A 23,689-nucleotide genomic window follows, 5' to 3' on the forward strand; every position below is an offset into this window, starting at 1 on the left:
GAGTCTAGTAACCTCTTAAATGAATCAGGGACTATTTAACACCGATCCATTCTACGAATTAGTTCAGATTCTCACTCAGAACTGTGACAGTAGTCACAGAATTAGTATAGCTAATAAAAAGACTTCGTAGCCACTGCTAATGACCACAGAGGCTTATCAATAAGGTGAAAAACAATAGCAATGATCTGGGTTATTTCCAGGCATCTTCATAATGAAAGAGGTTTAACTGCTTACCCAATGACTAGAGTACAAATTGACTACTCCTGTTAAGTTCAAGTTGGTTAATTTAGATGTCTCCATCTTTTGTTTGCTTGTTTCTCAGACCTCTTCTGATGAAAACTTCCCGTCATGTTTACCAAACTCCTTTAACTTTAAGGAGTTTGAATGTCACATTGAATTCTCACTTCTTTTTACTCAAGATTCAAAAACCTTTTCGTCTTCCTCGACTGTGAAGATTGGTTAAGCCTGAAGTTTCCTAAAGTTCTAATTCATTGCTGGGCTCATTGTCTTCGCTGGCCGTCGGGACTTCTCCTAGGGTTTAGAGTACTTTGCAAACTCACTGGACAGATTAGGATGGAGGAATTCCTCTCATTCGATCTGCCCTCCCTTCCATACCCACAAATCTATGTTTGTTATGACTTTCTTGATCCTTATTTATAAGACAATACAAGAGGAAACCATGTGTGTGTATGTTTGAAATAGAAATGATACATTGCACAGATATAGTTCACCACGTTCTGGGATGGGTTGTCAGTGTTCAAATGGGGAGTCTAATGAGTAGGAACAGATGCTTTTTTTCCTTAATGGCCCTTTCTCTCATTTAAAATCCTTCCATTTATTTCCCTAAGATTTAGCGATAACTTCAAACACTTTAACTAAATTACCCAGCAGCTTGGCAGCCATGAAAGAGGCAAATCTTTTTAGAAATCCTAGCAATCTGTTAGATCGTGGGTACTGTGCTATAAAATCTGTGTGTTCCACGTACAAAAATTAAATCAGTGCAACGGATACGAGCACATAATGCAAATGGCACCATTTCCAAACGGAGGGTACATGACCTGCCTCTAAATATTGAATTTCTATGTTTTTTTCAGTCATTGACTTTCTAAATTGGGGCCAATTTATCCTCATTATCCCTAAGTAAACCTACTTTGATTTTTTTTTTAACAGTTATTTTATAATCAAATAGAGCCAGCCAACCCTAATTCATGGATCCTGATGTTGCTAGGATACATGGCTTGGTATTTGATGAAAGTATATCACTTCAAAGGGGAAAACTTGCAAGTGTCCTAGAAAATGACACTCCCGTTTTCCACTGTGGAAGACAGGCCCAATCCTAGAGCTTCTTGAAAGCTCAGACTGCAGGATTGGTCTCCCATGCTCTGAAATAAGCATCCTCTCTGGAGGGCTGTGCAATTGCTAAAACCAGTCAGGTTGGTCTTAAAGCAAGGAACACACGTATTTATAATAAAACACGTTGTCATGTTTGTTTTACAGTGAAAAGAAAAAAACCCAGAACCCCCAGATTTTATGTACTTTGAAAATATATTTAAAAACATTAAAAATTCTATATTTAAAACATATATTATATGTTAATTAGTACACTTAAATAGAACTTGTATTTACAATAGGCTTCTGATGCGATTAAGTTTTAATGCCAATTTTTTCAAGAACATAATTATATAAATATACTAAAATACAATAAATATTTTTTGTTTGTTTGTTTTACATGGTGAATAATATCTTTACCGTAGAGAGAACAAGGCCACAGACATTTACATTGTCAATGGGAATCACCATAAAAAAGCAACAGACCTGCTGCCATGCATGAAACACTTCTGCCACAAAGAGACCACAGCAAGACTTTAAAAAAACAAAACCAAACAAAACGGAACAAAAATGAACAGCAACAGAGAAAGATTTTAACAAAATCAACCTGAAGTCAACGTAAACCACCAAGCATGTGACTGTGATGTAGCTTACTGAAGAAGAGACTGCCACTGACCACACATTGCTGAACGCCTCCTACTCGGCCACTTAAGAGATCCGGCCTTTGCAGTACACTCTGAGACTGTGATGGGGACGTTTTTGTTTTTTTTAGAATTTTGTCCCTCGAAAGGAGGCTGTGAAAACTTATCAGACAGCAGATATTCCGAGTATTCATTACATGTGAAAGATAATTACAAAGATAGTAGTTTCAAACAGCACAAAACAAACCTATACTACATAAGTTATTCCTTCTTTTAAAGACAGGTATTCAGGATGGTACCGTAAAAGATAGCCTCGTTCTAAATGAAAGACTGAACAAGTAGACATTATTTGCTGATGGTATCTTCATTCCCTGGGTCATGGCGGACAGCCTCTTTTGCTTATCCCTCACCCTACTAAGATGCAGCACATTTCTTGAGGCTTTCTGATACTCAAGGACCCGGTCCAGGACATTTTCAGGTTTACACGATGGGCTACATGGGCCTTAGCACTAATTTCCACTGGGATCCATTTTACCCAGGACCACTATTTCAGGCTCCCAACTCGACTTCTCCTAACCCAAGATGGCAGAGGTAAGGCAGGGACCCTCTCCATGAACAGACAGGATGGTCAGGAGGTGGCTGCAGCCTTTACCGGGGAGCAAAACTTTGTCAGCTCTGTCCTGGCTTCTTCCACCGAGCAAGGCGCCTTCAAGCCTTTGGTGTCCTGGATGGGCAGACACCATCCCAAAGTCTTGTCTCTGGACAAGATTTCTTATTGGTAGCCATGGTCATCCAACCTGAGTTTTGGAGCCTTTTCCTGTTCCCTTCCCCTTTACCAAAAGTTCTCAAAAGACAAAACCCTGGTTTCCTCAAGTGTAATTTCAAAGCAATAAGTGCTCATGTAGCAAACATCTCCCATCTCATCGAATCCATTTCATGATCACAATGCCACCGTGTAGTTCCAAAAATGTTCCACGCTAATCCAGCTTTATGCAAAATTGCTCAGAGGTGGAGGGTGTAAATCGGCTTGAGCGCGGTCCTCCAGCGAGAACCTCTTAGCACGGTTAGATAATGTAGGCACTTAAAGCGCGAGGTCCAAGCAACTTGACACGTGTCATTCCAGAGCCACCCCTGAAGGGTCCTTCAGACGCCTCCCTTCTGGAATGTCTCAAGTACCCTTCCCACCCCACCTAGACCTCAGCATGGCCACTCAGAAATTCCTCCTGCACCACCTGGAAATGATAGGTCAGCTCCACACGGCCTCCAGATGGCTGTTCAGTCTCATTTCACTGGCAGTGTGGACTCCTGCTCTGATCTAGGTGTTTCTGGGTCTGTACAGAACTCTACCTTTTGCTTGCAAGACAGTTATATGCCTTACCATGATTTTTTTTTTAAGCCTTACAATGATTGACCCAAATGTTTACCCCTCATCTAAAAGAATTTTAATTTTTTGAATTATTTTTTGTTTTTCTCTCATCAAAAAAAAAAAAAGAAAGAAAGAAAGAAATCACTGTTCTCCATGCTTATATGAGTGCCACAATGTGACAAAACATGTCTACTCATTTGCAGCAGTTGTAAAATATTTCAGAGCGCGCAACTGATTTTTCTCCCTTAGAGAAAACAAAACAAGGAGGGGACCAGAGGGGGTGGGGGGGAAAGAATGTGCTCAGAGTAAATGGAGATCTTTCCGACCAAAGAATCTTCCCCCGACCAAGGCCCAGAGGGTGAGCAAGCGCCTAAGAGGTGCGTCATGGGAAGTGGAGTGAGCACATCATTCGTTTGCCTTAATTTTTATTCACTTTCCAGTCATCTGATTGATACTGCCGACATCTCTGCAACATACAAACGAATCTTTTATCAACCAGACTCTAGATGGAAGGAATTCTTTCCCCATTCCTACACCCTGTGGGAACTAAAAAAACAAAACAAAACAAAACAAAACAAAAACACAAAACAAACAAAAATATACCCCTCCCATCCCCCATCCCCTAAGCCAGTAAAGCGATGACAAGAGCACCTTGACATTGTTTTAATTCCAATGCTATCAGAAGTTAAAAGCAGTAAAACAGAGTACTAACAAGAACGAAGATACTTACTGTCTAAAATGTAAACGGAATGTTTTGGTTCAAATTTTTGTTAGGCTTTTTTTTTTTTCTTTCTTTCTTTTTTTTGTTTGTTTTCTGAAAGAGGACAGTTTGTTATCAATTCACAATTAAAGCAGCATGCAATTTATTAGTAGTATTTTTTAAACTTTTTTTTTTTTAACGTTTTTCAATTCTTGGCAACGGCAACAAACCACAACATTATCGAGGAATGTAATGCAGACTTTTTAAAGTTGTGCGCAAAAAATGACTGTTTCCCTTCTGGTCATGGAAATGTCCAATAAATAGATCGTAGAACCACTGTACTGTATAAACTTCATTTATACATGCAGTTCATAAAATTATTTTTTTCTTAACTGAATAATTTACCCTGTTATGTATATATACAAATAGATCATTTTTGTCTCAATATAATCTATACAACATAAAGCCACTATCTTCCCCTCTTAATGGTCAATGTACATACACAGGAAGTGTCTATCCGTATGAACCGCCAGCCAATGCGCTTTTTGCTATCCATGGTGAGGGCCCGAACGTACGACTGGGTAGTTCGGCACTGGGAGTTCCAATGCCTCTTGTCTATGCCCCTGCAGCCCTCCTTTGTGTAACCCATGGGATTGCACTTGGTCTCGTAGAAGTACTGCTTCAGTTGGCCTTTCGAGACGGGGACTTTTTCGAGGACCGTGACTGTCCCGCCTGACATGTCCACTGCAGTCTTTTTATCCGCCGCCGTCACCCACTCGCTGATGCTGTCGCACACGCTCAGCTCCCCGCGGCGGGCGGGGTCCGAGTGGCGCCGGACCCTCATGGACATGTTTGCAGCATCCAGGTAATTTTTGTATTCCTCGAGCAGGAAGAGGAGAGGCGGTTCCAAAGGCACTTGACTGCTGAGCATCACCCGGGACGTGTACATGTCCGCATCCTTACTGTTTTCCTCACTGGGTCGAACTTTCTGGTCCTCGTCCAAGAGCTCTTCGATCACGTGTTCAACAGTGTCAGCCAACGACGACGTCAGGCCTCTTGAACCCGCCTTGGGCCCATTCACGCTCTCCAGAGTCCCATGGGTCCGCATACCTGGGTAGGCCAAGCTGCCTTGTCCTCGGACGTTGGCTTCTTTCATGGGGGCAGCCTTCATGCAACTGAAGTATGAAATAACCATAGTAAGGAAAAGGATGGTCATCACTCTTCTCACCTGGTGGAACTGTAGGGAGAAAGCAGAAACAGGACACAAGACTGTTTAGGGCTTTCTTTTGCTGGGATACAAAGCAGCCGTCTGATTGTAATTCCAGGCCATTCTGCAGGGTCAAGGTTTCTGCTGTATTGGTGATAAACTCCAGCTGTACCAGACACAGGTTAATGTCAGTAGTGTGCTCGATGGGCTTTAATATAAACCAGAGCCGTGCAGCCTTGGCCCCAAGGTTTAGCATGTAAACCCGAGATTAGATGGCTCCTGAGCAAGTGAAAAAAAACTGTGGCTTCGAGTTTGCCTCTTTCCTCCCACTTGAGCAGCTTTGTAAGTTTAATTTTTAATGATCTCTGCTCAGGCTGTCACAGGAAACACAACAGCAGAAATGTTACCAAGCAACAACTGCGAGGGTAATAGTAATCTTTTTTTCCCTCAAGTCAGCAACGTGGCCCTATGGCAGGAACGTGTGACAGGACCAGTAGTGGCTTGTGGGGTCTGAGGGGGGCCTTTCTAGCTAGGGGCTATCCAGGCATGAACAACAAAACAAGTCAGGGAGCTACAAGGAGCCTCCCCATTGACTCTCTTTCCTCCCATGGAGATAATCCATTAGAAGAAAGGAGGGAATTCCTTGGTGGTCTAGCGGTTAGGATTCAGCACTTTCACTGCTCTGGCCTGGGTTTGATCCCTGGTCGGGGAACTGAGATCCGGCAAGCCATGCAGTGCGGCCAAAAACAAACAAACTCACAAAGAAAAACAAAGGAGAAAGATCATTTCATCAGATCATCCAGTTCTACCGATAAGAAAACCAGTGGTCGTGGAGGACTTGCCTCCCGTCATGAAGAAAGTTTCTATTAGAACTCAGGGCTCCCAAGTCCAGCTTCAATGTTTTTCTACTACACCTTGGGTGGTCGCAACGAAAATAAGTTTTGCTCGTTCCCAAACAGAAATCATTTTCTACACGTTGATTTTAATGACGTGTCTCTGCCTGGGGCTGATATCATGAAAGCAACGTGTCTGCTTAAGAGAGAACCGAAGAAGGTGACATCAAAAAGCTCGAAGGCAATTTCAAGTGCCTGCCACATGCGCATCCACGTGTATCTCCACTAACTCCCTAAGCCCCTCACCCCTTGGCTTTTCTGGCTCTTGTGGAGACCCATCTAAGAGAGCTCAGCCTCTCTTTTCATTGGAATGTGACCTATGTGCATGTGTGTGCGCGAGCTCTGAGTCGATCGTACCTTTAAAAAGCCGGGTGGCATTGTGCACATTTTGGTACAGGCAGCTGAGCTGGCGCTTCTTTCTGGGCTTTTGAAGTTTTCTGGGAAGTCCCTTAACAGCACACTACAAAATTAATCTTCTCCTGTTTGCCAGAGAGTAGCTATACTCTAAATTTGGCTCTCCATCTACAAGCATACTCTGGGAAGCCAATTAGAATGAGTGAAGAGCGAGGTGAAAACATACCTACAGACACAAGGTTCCCGTCGGATGGTGAAGGACTTCAGGATCACTTACCTGAGGCATCGCGTCCCTGAGTAGCAATGAGAAGCATTCATTCCCCCGCCCGAGCCCAACACTCTAACTCTATTCCTACTTCTGAGTTCTGGAGCAAGGACTTACAAAAAGACACGCACGTGCCACAGCTGTTACGCTGTGCCAATCGGTAGGAAAGGGGACTGCTTTTCCAAGTGCCATGAAGTGTCACTTGCCAGGAGGGTAACCTACCTCCAGTCGGTAGGTCATACTGCAGAAAGAGCTGAAACTCTGGGAGCGAGAACCCAATGTTTCCGTCCTCCACTTTTATCAGAGATCACATTTTCTACTACTACAAGACTTCATTACCGTCCCCAAACACCAACCAACTTCCTTGCAGATTCACTCTTGCTTCTGCATGAGGAGCAAGCGTGCTCAGAACTGCCTGGAGTACACAGTCTCAGATTAGGAGGAAACACTGGTTTGAATAAAACACAGATATCCAGTCTGCTAATACCTGAACTTCTGTGAAGGTTCTGGATTCCACACCATCAAAGAAATGGATCCTCCAAGGAGATTTCTATTCCTGGCAGCTGTATTTACACCACTGAATGAAAATCCTTTCTCCTAGTGTTCCCAGACCAAATTAAGACAACCCAAGGGGCACCTCAAATGCAGGCTGATGAAAAAGGCAAATTTAGCATATTTTACTCCTTCCCTCTATCACACTGGTAGACATTTGCTGTGATTAGCTATCTTTTAATACCATATTTCATGAAATCTAAGATACTATCCTTCTAAAGTACACCATTTTAGATACCACTAGGATATAAAAAACGCAGCCCGTTAAACTATTGCTTTCTTTATCACTTAGAACGGAAAAGAGTTCTTTTAGACTTATTTGGACATATTTTGTCATAGATAACTTCTGTGCATATGTAAAAAAGAAAATTAAGCAAAATAAATTGGTTAAGGCAATGACAACTATGTTGCAACTGCTACATAGCCAACGACAATAAAATGACATCAACTGTAAGACACAACCCAATTTCAGAGATGTTAAAAAAATGAATAAGAAAATGTGCATCTTAGAATTAATGAAAAAGTTTAGTAAGTATTTACTAAGTGCCCACACTCACTGCTTAAAATGGCCCAAGGTACTGAGGCATCTTAAACTACAGAGTTGGAAAATTATTTTATTATCACTATCATAGTAATGAGTCTTTTAATGATCCTTTTTTCTATACTTGGCTTAAAGAAGTTGACCCTGTAAAGTTACTGCTTTTCACTTGTCACATTTATCTTTTTATTCATAACTTTTTGGTTATAAAAGTAGTTAGCACTTTAAGTATCATTTTCTCACCAGTTCCACAAGCAATTTTTCAAAGGAACAAATGGCATCTGAGTAAATATTACTTGGCTTTCATCCTGAAGCCCAAACATGGGCATCCCTCAAAGCAGAACATCTGCAGACATTCAGTAATTAAACTACCTGGTGATACAGCCCAACCCCCAGCCGCGGCCCCACCCAGCTGAGTGACTTTCTACAGCGCTAACTGCCTACTGGCTTATAAGGCCAATACTTTTTGTTGGAACAATGTTACTTCCTAACTTTTCTGACAATGGTTTCTTGATACTTTGGACCACCCAGGCTGCAGGATAGAAATCTTGGAATCAGTTCTGCCAATATATTTCTTGTAGAGCTTTTAAATCCAGTCAGTGAAGAAGTCCTGCTCATTTCTCCTTTAAAATACTTCTCCTGTCCATCCTGTTTCTCCCTTCTACTGCCACTGTCTCGGCTCAGCCCTTGCCATCTCATTTTGACTATAATGCCCCCAGCGCCGCCCACCTCCCGCCCCCCCCCCCACAATGTACATGACATCCTTTCTGCTCCATTTAACTCTGATGACCTGACTAACCTCTCATCTTATGCTTCTATACAAAGACTTGCAATGCTTTTTTATTCCACCAGATCAAATCTAACCTCTTTTACCCGGTATTCAACACCCTTCAAAATCTGGCGTCACCTTACTTAGCTAACTTTCTCATGTTAACTCAGTGCTCCATCACCTCTCCTCTGATCAGGCCAGAGTCCTTGGAGCCCCATATATATTAGTGCCGGGAAGTGACTTGTTCCTTTCTTCTGGAAAATTCTTTTTTCTCTATCTGACTAAATCTTGCTTATCCTTCATGACCCAGTTCAACCATCAAATCACACATGCCACCTTCTCTAAACTACTCCAGCGCACACTGCCCTCCTTCGCCTCTAAAATTCCACATGACATCTCATTTAGTACTTCATTCCCTACTCACTGGTTAATTGGTAACAGTGTTTGCTAATTATGGTCAGTCTTCAATTGGATGATAAGCTCTCTGGATCATGGGTGATTCCCCCATAATGCTTAACACAGAAAAATGAAGTGGTAAACTCACTCAAAACTTCCCTGGTGGTGCAGTGGTTGAGAGTCTGCCTGCTAATGCAGGGGACACAGGTTCGAGCCCTGGTCTGGGAAGATCCCACATGCCGCGGAGCAACTGGGCCCGTGAGCCACAACTACTGAGCCTGCGCGTCTGGAGCCTGTGCTCTGCAACAAGAGAGGCCGCGGCAGTGAGAGGCCCGCGCACCGCGATGAAGAGTGGCCCCCGCTTGCCGCAACGAGAGAAAGCCCTCGCACAGAAACGAAGACCCAACACAGCCAAAAATAAATAAATAAATAATAATTTTAAAAAAAACAAAAAACTTACTGATGGGTTTATTAAACCATGAGAAAACAGTGCTGATATCGTTGTCACAGGAAGCCTTTCCATATGGCAGGCACCAGTGAACTCACTGAAATTAGGTCAAGTACAGGCTGTACTAAACCCAAATTATAAGCTCTAAAGTATTTGATAGATGGTAATTATCAGCCATGAGGAATCTCTTGAGTTTCTCTAATAGGGTAAAACTTACCTTGAGTAATAATTTTTTAAAAGCACGTAACACTACAACACACTAACTGCCCCTACTACTTCATTTGTTGCTCTGTTTCTAATAGAAGACTTGGAAAGGGGGCAGTAATAATAATTATAGCAAAATTTGGAACTTTCAGTCTTTTAATGTTCTTTGTCCTATTTACCTCGTCAATGAGTAATTTTATATACTGTATTAGGAAATCATAAAAGGTTAAGAACTTCCATGACAATTTTCTTATATGACAATTTCTTCAGGTGAGTATCACACAAGAGATAAAGAGGCTATGCAAAATTGCTAAGTAGCTTGTTAGTCTATATATCTATTTATACATTACAAAATTCACTGCTGTTAATTCTGTTCCAAGCCTTGCAACAATCAACTCAACCACATGTATAAAATGCTAGGAAGGTTGTTTTTAGCCCCATTCTCAAAAAATTAAATATAGTGCACAGAGCTAAAAAGAAAATCAACGAAGTAGAAATAAGGTTTACTTTTAAGCATGACTCACAAGTCTTAAACATTCAACCAAATGAATATCCATGACAGCAGGCTGTAGTAATAACTTACATTTGTCTAAAAGACTACAGAACATTCACAAGCATCGTCTAATTTGATTGCCACAAGGAGACAGGACAGGTATTATTATCCACATTATACAGATGAGACAATTACTGTTCAGACATCATAAAGCTAAAAGGTTCCCTGTCTCACTGTCCACATTTTTACCATCAGGACATGTTCTAAATATATATTTTTTTAATTTAAAATATTTAACCAGAAGGAGGAGAGAAGTGATGCTATGAACGGTGGTCAAAGAAGCAGTTTATAAAGTATGGACACAGTTTTCTGCAGTTGCGTGTATCTTATAGCCCAACTTTCTAAAGGCAGCACCATTAAGATGATATTCCGACCTTCAAGACCCTTCAACTTTATGGCTTGATTGCTCCAGCAGATGGAATTTCAGACAATTCAGTCCTCCTCTAAAAGAAAGCTTTGCAAAAATTTAGGCATGTTAGAGCCAAGTTTCCATGGCCAGAGCTCAGAAGGGGAACCAAACAATAATATGGATAATTTGGGCATACAGGGGGAAAAATACAAAGCTTTGTTTGTTCCCAGTCCCTTTGGGTTCTGTCTATGAGCATGTAGTCAAAGGAAACACAGTTTAAAGATATAGTTGCTCATGTTAGACGGTCCTATAAGCAACAAGGATAATGGTAATGTTGGCAAAATTATCAATTAATATTTAATTCCTAACATACATGATGCAACTCTATTAAGAGCCCAATTTAATGAAATCTTGCAAGTCTAGGCTTAGTTTTGTTCGTTCATTCATCAGACATGGATCTGTTTTCAAGCCTTACAGTCTAGGAGGGAGGTAGGACATATACATAAAGTAACTAAAATATAAAGGTAGAAATGACCCAGAAAAGTATAGGTACAATTCTATAAAGAGAAAGAGGCTACTTCCACTTAGAGAAAGAAGAATGCTTTGTGAAGAAGATAGCAAAGGATAGAAAGGATTTTAATGTATCCAGAAAAGACCCCAGTGGATGGAGGGCAGCTTGGTTAAAGGCACGGAGTACATTTCTGGAGAGAAGAGTTCTAGAGTAGTGAGGAATAAGAGTGAATGATTGTTAGGTTTTGAAAGGCTCTGAGGGTGATGCTAAAGAATCTGGACCCTGCTGTACAGGCACGGAAGAATCAAGGAGAGTTTCTGAGTGGGAGGAATGCTTCAAGAAGCCCAGTTTATCACAATGTGTAGGAGAACCTGAAAGAATGATACATTGGAAGAGACAAGTCAATTAACTGATTTTATTCTTAGCGGCTGTTGAGCTTTGAAAGTAAATATTAAGGAGTTACGTAAGTGTGGAGTTGGGGTTAAGGGGCCTGGACATAATTTTTAACTTATTCTATGTATGTATGTAGGTGCGTATGTATGTATTTTTAGGCTTAATTAGGTTGCCAAAAGCAAAGGGTTTAGAGAGAAGGGTGCAGAGCTGGGTGGTAACCATGAGCCATGTCTGTCTGGGCCAAAGGAACAGAATGGAGGGAGGTAGAGGGAAGGCGGGCATATAAACTCTCATTCCAATTATGATTACACTGAACTTGGATTCTACTGCTCAGCACTTTTAATTCAAAGATCTCCAAACGCTTTGCAAATATTAAGTAATTAAGACTCAAAGGACCCTAGAGGTGCAGGTAACTATAATTATCCCCATTTCATACAGGAGGAAAGAGGACCAAAGTTTTTAATCAACTCATCCACTTCCCCTGGTTCCCCTGAAAGAACAAGGTCAGAACCTCAGATTCCAAAGGAAAACTAGGCCTTCACCTACAGGGACTAGTTTCTTCCATCCCTCTGCATTATTTTTGTATTGTTTTCCCATTAGGTATACATTGTTTAGCCAAGAAGACTTAAAAGAGAAACACCTCACATCCCTCAAAGAAAATAATGGGTAGTTGGAATCCACAAATACAACGGAGGGAAAAAAAGCTCATGATCATTACAGATGCTCACCTACTTACCTGAATGACCAATCAACTGAAACTAATAAATATTTTAGTAAATGATATCTGATAATGCCTATGTTCCAGAGCTTTGAAGGAAGTTCCTTTAAAAATGTAGTTTTTAACCATAACATAGTTTATGTCCAAGAGTATCTGATTACACTTATAAAACACAGCCCTTCATACTACTCTCTGGTCCCTGAGTACGCTCACGGTGTTGCGTGACACTTGGAGACATTACTTAGCCTCACTAAGAACGCCAGAGAAATTGCTGGTTCTTAGTTCAAACCTGGAGTGACACATACATGTAAGTACCACGAAAAAAAGGTGTATTTCCCTGAATCATAAATTTGATAGACAAATTTACATACATCTTTGATAGAAAGCCCTATAGCTCTGGCCCTCTATTCACTCCTTCTATTCCCCACCGCATTTCTGAAAAAGGATTTTTTCTATTGGTTGGAGACCTACCTTATCCAGGAGTAAAACCAGACCGTAATCTCCATTAGGAGAGGGATTGGGCATTCTCTGAATTATCACAATTTGTACAGTACCTTGCACAAACTAGGTTCCCACACACATTAAATGACTCAGTTCCCCTCTGTACTGGTAATATTTGCCTAGTATTTAGGGAGGTGCAATTAAAGTAAGAGCAGTAAGTCTTAAAGTGAGCTATAATGATGGAATGAATTTTGGAATAAGCGATAGGAAATGCCTGGCACAAGGACCAGGCCTGGGCAAAGAACACACTTCACCTGGCATTCCAACCCCAAGCACGGCTGCCACCCTGCAAAGGTCTACAAGTGCTTCCATCATTACTGCTCTAGGAAACCTGCTGTTCTACCGGAACCAAGGCAGCATCCCAGAAAGCCAGAGGCACCCAGAACTCGCAGTCTTATCCATGCTCTGCCCCCTTCCTCCGCCTCCTCTACACAGAGAAATACTGCCCCAACAATGTACATCTCTAGTCCCTCCTAAAGAAGTCTCAAGCATACACAGGTCACTTGCCCATCAGATAAGGAGACTGTCTAAAAATGCTTTTTAAATTATTGTTTTCAACTGCCAGTTGTTAGATTACAAGAACGAAATGGCAGTTAACATTCAATTAAAAAGCCTAACCTCTTTAATTAGGATTCTGTTTTCTTTAGAATTTCAGGTGGAATTTGTCATAATGAGCTAAAGTTCATATTTAACAATGTTCTGACTATTAAATTGCCAAAAAGCAAGGTATTATTTATTAAATTTCCACACAGGGTAGACAGTAACATTAATTAAGAAGTCACTGTCTACCTGGTTCTGTGATGTTTCAGTGACCCACTGTGTAAGGAAGGGCCTGAAAAAATTACCAAGTATCCATCACATTTAATGCTAGGTGTTGATCTCTACAAGTCCTGTGAAATCATGGGGAAAATTTTCCTGTAAAGGGAAAATGACTCTGGAAATAGTAAATAAGGAGATATAAACATCATTGTAACACAGGCATTTAAGTTACATTTAAACATATGGACTTTGAATTTATAGAAAAAATTTAAGTACAAAATTCATTTCATGCAACCTAAACCTCCAACTTCAGATAATTTTTTGAGTGTTACATCTATAAATTAAGTGTACTAATGCAATTCCAATTTGTTACTAAGAATACTACAACAGAAGGAGAAACTTGTGGGGCCTGAAATAAGTTTTAGGAAATGTAGGTATGGGATAAATGTCCATGGGCGGAAATTAAATGAAGCCTTGCTTCTCAAGGTGGGATCCATGGACCAGTAGCATTGGCAAAACCTGGGAGCTAATAAGAAAAGCAGCATCTCAGCTTCCCCTCCTCCAAACCATCACAGCATCCACTCAATCAGAATCTGCATTTCAACAAGACTCATAAACTTCAAGGTGATTCATGTACTTATTAAAGCTGAGAAGCACTGGACTAAGTGATAAAACCAAATGGCGATTAACATTCAATTAAAAAGCGGTGTCTACGTAAGACACGGAAACGGCAGGGTTAACATTAACTTAAGTAACCTCCTTGGTTCAACTTGTTTTATTGGGACATTTATTACGTGGCAAAATAGTTCTGCTTTTGTAATGTTAAGTGAAATCTGGGTTCCCTTTATGTCAACTGGCTTTTCCACTGTTGTGTTCATACCATAAAGTGCAGGATACCTATGAACGTGACAGGCTGAATGAGAATTTATAGAGTACTACTGATCTAAATCTGGACTTCCACTCAATCACTCAATTTTATCTCAATGCTACAAGGCAAGTGCAAGCATAACTGGCCTCCCTGATCATTAGAACCCTAACATCACTCACTTGATCAGAATGATACTGGAAATGATGTGATCAGTTAGAGCAGCTAGTAGATTTCCAGGCACATTAATATTACTTTCAGCCGGATGTCTCTGATCCTCCTGAGTTCTTTCTGTTGTGAAATGGTGAAACAGACAGAGGCAGAAAGAACTGACTCATCCACTCAATGGAGATTTCTTATTTCTACGCTTGTCCTAAAACTAACAGATCCAGCTACCTCCTACCAAGTACTATGAAATTAAAACAGAAAACAAAAAACTCACAAAATAAAACAACAACGGGGAATTCCCTGGTGGTCCAGCGGTTAGGACTCCACGCTTTCACTGCTGAGGACCTGGGTTCAATCCCTGGTCGGGGAACTAAGATCCTGCAAGCCCCACGGCACGGCCAAAGAAAACAAAAACAAAAAACAAAACAAACAAAAAACAACAACAGCAGCAAACAACCAAACCCTAAAGTATATTAGCGTACGTATCAAGCATCAAAATCCCCTCTCCAACCCAAATCTGTCTCTATTTCAATAAGGTACCCAGCAGCAACCCGATTTCTCAGTTGAGTTCCAACACCTGGGATCATTTGCTTCAAGACTGAAGCACCCAAAATGGTTTTTAAAAAATGTTAGATTTCCAAAGAAAAGTAAAAACTTTGAGTTGAACAACATTATCAGGGAGTCAATGGGGTAGGGTAATTACATAAACAGAACTGCTAGAGACCGGTCCACTCTTTAGGCTTTTTACGAAGGACTTAAAAAGATGGCTAGTTTCCAAACCCCAAGAAGTCACCAAGTTCACCAATACAAATGCAAGTGACTCACACTGGGAACCCTGATATCGTGGCTGTTACATCATTGGCAAATGGGTGGGTGAGATGGGGCTGAGATGCCACAAAACCCTATTTTCCCAGGCAGTATCCACCTTGAGCCCCACACAGTACAGATGTCAACAAAGCTAAGGGACTGCCTCTCCACATCACAAACAAGGTGCACCTACTAACAGGGGCTGTTGTGAAAGCACACGGTCTTCCAAGTTCCTGGATCCAGGAAGGAGCATGCTCTGTCTAAAAAAAAAATGCAAGGGTGACACAACTGCATTCTTTGTCCCTAAGGGGAGAACATGCACTAATTCAAACCAGAGGATAAAGAAAATCCACCTTTAAGAAGTCTGCCACAATGTGGAGACTGGGAATATGCCAGAACAATTACAATCGGAAAAAAAAAAAAAGGCAAAGGAAGAAAGTTAAGACCCGTCTGTCCTATTTCAGTCTCTTTTTTCAGAACCGGCAATGTCAAATCGACAGGTTGCTTTCAGAGTGTTGCTGGACACTCTTGAGTTCCTGCCAGGAGGTGCCGTGGGGATTCTGACAGCTGTTGAGCCAACACCCACCAGACACCGTCCCCATACAAACACACTCTTAATGGACCCCAGAGCTGCGGTAGAGGCATACCTTTCTCAGTGTTTCCACAGATGGTGCTCCTGAAAATTTCCATAGCCAATGTATGCCTGTGGTTAATTAGTTATCTGAGCAATTTCCATAAAGAAAGAATATCTGTACATAATTACACCCATCTTAGGTCCAAACTGGAAGCCTTCAATGTCATTAAGTCAGAAGGGGGAAAAAGAGAATGGGATGGATAATTCTCACCTGATGAAGAGACCTCTCTCTAGATTAGACCCTATCCTCGGAAGTTAACACAGAACTTTAATCTTTAAAAAAGCAAGAGAGGTGAAAACAGTGGGGGAAGAACCTGAACGGAGGATAAGTTGCCTCTAGAATCAAAAGAATAACATTCCTTTAAAAGCTACTACCAAGAAATCCTAGGGGAAAGATAAAATTAGCAAGAGAAGCCTAGCAGCTCTGTTGCTCACCTTTATGAGACCATTTTCAGGAATCGGTTTGTTAAATTCCACTGAAGCACAAATGCACACGCCACAGCCCTTCTTCTGGGATGCACAGTCATACCATACAGAAGCGTGTGGGTAGAGGCCAAACATGTGTGGACACGCAACCCTTTCTGTAGCAACACAGTGTTCTGCGCGTTCTCTAGGATTAACCTTCTCCACACATGGAGAAAACTGGTGGTTCCACACATCGAGTTGTCCTTCAGGTTATTTTTGCATCCAACTCTATAATTTCTTTTAATTGCTTATTGTAAAACACAGGAAAGTGCTCATTATTTGTAGCTTAATGCAGGAGCAAAAATAATTGCGTTCCCCCGCCCACTGCCCTACCCCAGCCCCCAACTCTTCTGGGTGTCACCGTTCATCTGAACAGCACAAGGAAGCCGGTTTCTGGGCCCTGTACATAATGAGCCAGGTGGACCCTATTCCAGAAACTGGCTGTGCTCCAGAGCTACTATAAAATACAAGGAAAATATTAACATCTCAGATGACAAAAGATCCATATGGCTGGTCAGAAAATATCTGCATCATAGAATGTACCTATATGGAAACATTCAATTCTGTGGTTGCGTGAGTATCAGGACTGTGAGAATGTCTGTCTCCAACCCTTTTCACTCAACATTGATTCCTACAGAAGACATGCAAACTCGAACATCAATACATTTAATCTAAGCAAGGGGATGCGGGCTGTGTTTCTACGTAGTACCATAAGCAAATACAGTATTGGTAGTGGTGTATATGGTGGTGGGGGGGGAGTTTTGGAAGATGCTCTAGGGAGCTGGTTAAATAAGTAATATCAAACTTCTCTTCACATTAAAAAGTGATTTAAAATAACAGCTAACATTTATTAGCTATGAGGTAAACAATCTAATTATTGACAGTTTACAGCTGGGAAAACTGAGGCTCAGAGAGATTTTGTAAACCGCCTAAGACCATATGCCTGGCATGTGGTGGAAATGGAATTTGAACCTGGGCTAGCTTGCATGCTTCTTTCCATATGGGGTCAGATGTGAATGTGGTGTCATATTTTGAGGGAGGTCTATTGCACCCACTTCTTATTTATTTAAGCAAAGCCCCATGTGATCATTCCTGATAAGTAGTTTGTTTACAGGCTAATTCCACAGAGGTTGAACATAATCTTAATGTTTTTTCTCCACTACCCTCTTCCCAATACTGAATTATTCCCTCAAGGTACCAACCATACATGCATACTTAATAGGGCAGAGTGTCAAAACTTCGCAGGAAGGTTATTTGTTTGAAATGGCAGGACATTTTCCCCTGAGAAGATTTCTTCGGGTACTGGAACAGAACCACATGCTTTTCAGACCAGGAACTACAACTGCCAAATATACGTGTCAACTCCACTTGAGTAAGAATAGAGTAAGTCCCCTACATATGAACCTTCAAGTTGCAAACTTTCAAAGATGCAAACGTCCATTCGCATGTCCAATCACGTAAGTTAGTTGATGTGTCTGGCGTACATTGTCACGTGCATGCATCCTCTACAAGTGGTTGTCCTTTTGTGCACTTTACAGCACTGTTGCTGTGCAACACGAGGAGCTTACTAATGAAGACCTGATGGAACTGGAGGCCCAGAGAAAGGACGAAGAAAGACAAGAGGAAGAAGTAACTGAAGAACCGAAGAGATTCACAATGCAGGAAATGGCAAGGGGATTTTCTTTATCTGAGGAGGCACTGTTAGTTTTTGAGGCACAGGGCCCGAACGTAGAACAGTACACGAAGGTTGCAGCAGCTGTTCAGAATGCAATCCAGTGCTACCGTGTCGTCTATGATGAGGAAAAAAGAGCTACTACCCAGACATCACTGGATTGTTTTTTCAAGAGGGTAGATAGAATTGAATCCAGCAAGGAACCAGAACCTGTGCCATCAACGTCAGGCGTGAGTGAAACTGCAGCTTGCCCTCCGTCTCCTATTGCTGACGATCCCTCAGCTCTACCATCTCCCACCTCTTCTCCGTCCTCCAGTCAGTAATTCTTCTTGCCTGTTCGCTCGATGCCAGCCCCTGTATGCCAGCTGTTGTACTGTACTACTGTACTTTTCAAGGTACAGTACTGTAAGATTAAAAATGTTTTATTTTTTGTGTTTGTTTTCTATGTATTATTTGTGTAAAAAGTATTAAAACCTATTACAGTACAGTACTATATAGCTGATTGTGTTAGTTGGGTACCTAGGCTAACTGTGTTAGACTTACGAACAAATTGGACATATGAACGCACTCTCAGAACAGAACTCTTGAGTATGTAGGGGACTTACTGTAATTTCAATCAAGACCCAAGTGCCCATGTGTCTTAAAAAAAAAAAAAAAAACTTCTGACATAAAAACCTTTCTTTTCAGTATCTCAACCTAATCCCCTCCAAGTCTGGAGCCTGGTAGCCTAGGTTACTCCACTTCTGACCCATGAGGTTTGTCCTGTTACTCAAGAATAGAGCTGAGGGGCTGAGACGGGAGTGCAAAGAAAAGTATGGCAAGACAGTGTCAGATATATTCTTGGAGAGCAGTTCAGACACCTAGTTCGGACCACAAAGACAGGAGAACAGATGGCCCAGCACGGACAGAGCAGCAGACTCAGACTGTGCAAATAGAAGCCATCGAGTCAAAAAAGCCAAAGGAACAAGGGTGATGGAGCGCAGATCTCATGCATGTTCTCTGCCGCCAAACTGATACCCAGAGGCCTTCCGCGTGAACGACTAAGGCAAAATGGACCCCACAGCTACACGGAGTTGATGCAGGACATAACCCTGGGATGACATCCTGAATGTGTGTGGTGGGTTAGATGATAGCATAAAAGAACACCACGCTTCTGGCCATAGTCAGCCCTCAGCAGAGAGCAGCCTTCAAGAAGCAGCTGCAAGGAGCCTGAGAACAAAACTGGAAATGCCTGTTGTGAAGCCTTGACAGGTATTAACAAAAGAAAATGTGTATCTGCATTTGTCAGTGGTGTGTCAGCTAGCTTCTGGCAGTCCACCCTTATGCCCAGGAATTATTTTGTGTTTCTCGTGTAGGGCAGATACAGACCTCAATTAACTCCCCAAGTGCAACTACTCCACATAGGAGAGAGGAGTGGCTTTCTCCTTTAAAGCGGCCCCGTCAAAAATTCTGTGAAAGAGAAGCATGTTCGTTTGGATTGAAGGACCATTCTGCCAGGCTCATTCAGCACACTTCTCTGGGCAATGGGATTCAAGTGAGTTCTTTCTGAACGGGGCACACTGTCCTCAGAGGAAAATACGATGGAGAATCCATCTTACCAGTGGGAATGGCAGAGTCGTGTGAGGATGGTGTGGAATATATGGCCTTCAACATGTGGAGATGTTATCTAGGCTATAAATCTTATGTATTCACAGAATGCCCTATTTGTAACACGCAGGAAACTACCTGACAACTTTAATGGAGAAGTCTAGCAATATTGCAACATTGTATCCCATAGTTTTACTTTACCTTATAAAGCACTAATTATTTAATTACAAATCTTGGGGGAAGTGCAAAATTATTTCTCAAAAGAGCATCCCCTTGGGTATGAAAGCTCCAAATGCAGCAAGACTTCCTCTGTGATTTGGGATCTCTCTCTTGAATTCAGTCCCTAGAAATAAGGTTAGCAGCTGGGAAACAAGCATTGAAAGCCTGGTACGCAGGGCGCTGCAGTGGAACAATTTCCTTTTCTATTCCAGTAAACACTGTTGTGTACTTTAGACCCAGTATTGCTAGTTGGGTGAATAATGAATGCGTGCTCAACTTTCCACTGCAGGAAATTCTGCAAGTGGCAATGTGGGTCCATTCCATGTGTGTCACTAGAGCTGGCGTAAGCCCACGGCCATGGTGAGGCATTATTTCCATTGGAACTGATGCCTGCACCAGCTCTCGGAACTGGGCAGTATTCCCACTGCAAACCAGGGGACACGGAAGAGACTGAGACCTCACTTAGAAGGTCGCCTCCCGTTTCTCATCTTTCAGACTGACATGCACTCTGTTGGTGAGGCTGTAGTGAAACAGGCATTCTCATTTACTGATGGTGGGTGTACAAACAGTTCAAGACCTTTTTGCAGGACAATAAGGCAATACCTATCAAAATTTTAAATGAATTTTCCTGCTAATCCAGCAATTCTGCTTCTGAGAATAAATGTACAGTAATAGGTAGGTGCATACATACAAAATGATGCATACACAAGGTTATTAATTGCAACAAGGCATAGAATAGCAAAAATACTAGAAGGAGTCCCATTTCTAGCTAAAGGAAAGTATATAAACGATAGTGCATATTTACAATGAATTCGTGCAACTGTAAACAAGTTAGCTCCCATATACTGAAATGGAAAGCTCCCTGAAATATACTGGTAAGTGATAAAAGCAAGATACAAATCAGCAGATGTATACATATACACACTATCTTTTGTTTTAAAACTGGGGGAATATAATAATATTCATATTTACCTGTATTTCCATAAAACACACTGTATTCACATAAGACGAATACAAACGACCACCCACAGATGGTATGTGTCGGGTGGGGGTACAGGTGGGCATGGCACAAGTGGGGCAGGAATTCTCAATGTAGATTTTTTTTTAATATACATCTTTATTGGAGTATAATTGCTTTACAATGGTGTGTTAGTTTCTGCTGTACAACAAAGTGAATCGGCTATATGTATACATGTATCACTATATCTCCTCCCTCTTAAGCCTCCCTCCCACCCTCCCTATCCCACCCCTCTAGGTGGTCACAAAGCACAGAGCTGATCTCCCTGTGCTATGCCGCTGCTTCCCACTAGCTAGCTATTTTACATTTGCTAGTGTATATATGTCAATGCTACTCTCTCACTTCGTCCCAGCTTTCCCTTCCCCCTCTGTGTCCTCAAGTCTGTTCTCTATGTCTGCATCTTTATTCCTGCCCTACCACTAGGTTCATCAGTACCGTTTTTTTTAGATTCCATATATATGCATTAGCATATGGTATTATTCTCTTTCTGACTTACTTCACTCTGTATGACAGACCTTAGGTCCATCCACCTCATTACAAATAACTCAATTTTGTTCCTTTTTATGGCTGAGTAATATTCCATTGTATATATGTGCCACATCTTCTTTATCCATTCATCCGATGATGGACACTTAGGTTGCTTCCATGTCCTGGCTATTGTAAATAGAGCTGCAACGAACATTTTGGTACATGACTCTTTTTGAATTATGGTTTTCTCAGGGTATATGCCCAGTAGTGGGATTGCTGGGTCATATGGTAGTTCTATTTTTAGTTTTTTAAGGAACCTCCATACTGCTCTCCATAGTGGCTGTATCAAATTACATTCCCACCAACAGTGCAAGAGGGTTCCCTTTTCTCCACACCCTCTCCAGCATTTATTGTTTGTAGATTTTTTGATGATGGCCATTCTGACCGGTGTGAGATGATATCTCATTGTAGTTTTGATTTGCATTTCTCTAATGATTAGTGGTGTTGAGCTCAATGGAGACTTTCTAATACTATTTTGATTTTTGAATCATATAAATAAATTATCAAAAACTTAAATTAAAAATAACCAATCAAAAAAATGTTTAACCTAGTGGCTTTGCTTTTGGCACCAAAGAATCTCCCACACTGCTCTGATGCAACAGACACTCAAGAGATTTAACCAGTTCTAGGTCCTGGTGGTGACTAAAACCAGAAGTCTTGGGGAGAACCATCTCAATTTCTGGGACATTTCTCTGGAAACCAATCTAATGTGGGACAGTTGGATATAAAGGACTGTCTCTGGGGCTGGGGACTGAAGACCTGAGTTCCGGTCCTCCTTTCCCACCTGCTATTTAGTTGACCCTATAAAATGGCTGATAACTGGCCATTTTTTACCAACAAATTGGGCAAATCCCTGGGTGAACCTTCATGGGTGAGCCAATTCAAGGACTCCGCTGCCTCGGCTCTGTGACAGAAGGAGGATTAGAGTTCTCACCCTGCCTGTCACGCGTCATGCCAAGGGTCACCAACACACAGAAAAGGGCTCTATAAACTCTCAAGGGCAACCCTATAAACAACCTTTGTAAAGCACAACACCAAGCTGAGGGGTGACCATGACCAAACACAGAAGGAGAACGAGACCCATTCCCAAAAGTCTCTGAGACACTTAGATGGTGGGGAGGAAAGAAAACTTCCAAAAGATGGCATCTAAATGTAAACAGAACACAAGAGCAGGATGACAAAGAAAGACTCTGAAGATTAAGACATGTGGTTAAATGACTCCATATGTGGTCATCTGCAATTGAATATACTGCAAATTCTAGAAGGCTTAACAGGGAAATTAGGGAAACATATGTGGAGCAAACTTAAAGGGTACAGACCTGAATACAGATGCAAGATCAATGTCAAATGAATGATCCAAAAGGATGGCCCTTATCCTTGCGATCAGTGCAGTTGTTGGAGCCGTGTGCCTGTCATATATAGGTAGGCTTCCAACCTTCCACCAAAATAAAATGCAAACTTCAAACACTTTTGAAAATGCTCCCTAGGGGACCACCTTTTACCCCAAATTTAGAAATGGTATGAAAAACACTCTCTAAAATGGCAAAAAAAAAAAGAAAAAAACCTTCTCAAAAAGCAAAAAAAAGAAAGAAGAAAACCTTCTCTTCTCCATATGTATGATCATCTGGAAAGCAGATCTCCCTTTAAACGGATGGTCAAAGCTGGACCACAATGTTAAACTCATCATGAAAACCCAAAGGTTGCTTCTCTCACCTTCTTGAAGTGAAACATTCCAAGAGGTAGGAAATAACCACAGGAGGAAGTTCACTGTTGGTGCCCTAACTTGGTACTGCTATCTAGGCACCTGGTCTGGAAACCAGAAGTCTCTTTGGAACTCAGAAGAAAGCGAAGAACTCCTTTCTACTTTGGTTAAGGAAGGTCCTTGTGAAAGGTGCCTGGTTCCAATTGGGTCTAAGTGGTCTAAACCGTACAATGCATTCTGAGACCACCACTTAATGACTTTGATGGACCTTGCTAAGAATTTCCCAGGCCACTTTGGGTCAAATGCAATGTCCTCTCACTTTCAGCTTCATGTTTCAGTTGACCATGCTTCCTTACAGAAATTTCCCTAGGAGGCTTACTATCCTATATTATTTCTAGTCAGAGTCTCCTCTTGCACAAGAGGCTTAAACTAACTCTGATTAAGAATCAGAATGTGCTCTATTTTAGTTAAGGATTCATTTATTCATTCAGCACAGGTTATTAAGAACTTACCAAGTTTAGATGTGCTTTGCTTTAGGAAAATCATTTTCAAGGAAGCTTCATGTAAAGCAGGAATAA

The 23,689-nt window shown here is 41.5% G+C and overlaps 1 protein-coding gene across 3 annotated transcripts in view; it reads right to left on the minus strand.

Annotated features, from left to right (window-relative positions):
- Positions 1-4,178: 4,178 nt before the first annotated feature.
- The window catches only part of BDNF (brain derived neurotrophic factor), a 34,113-nt gene continuing 14,602 nt past the window's right edge, over positions 4,179-23,689 (minus strand). For all 3 annotated transcript variants that reach the window (XM_059929620.1, XM_059929622.1, XM_059929621.1), the window contains exon 2: positions 4,179-5,273. In XM_059929620.1, coding sequence (XP_059785603.1) covers positions 4,506-5,252 — 747 coding nt within the window. In that variant the 5' untranslated portion in view covers positions 5,253-5,273 and the 3' untranslated portion in view covers positions 4,179-4,505. The remainder of the gene's footprint in view (positions 5,274-23,689) is intronic.

The sequence above is a fragment of the Balaenoptera ricei genome, chromosome 8 (genome assembly GCF_028023285.1).
Source record: "Balaenoptera ricei isolate mBalRic1 chromosome 8, mBalRic1.hap2, whole genome shotgun sequence".
Lineage (NCBI taxonomy): Eukaryota > Metazoa > Chordata > Mammalia > Artiodactyla > Balaenopteridae > Balaenoptera > Balaenoptera ricei.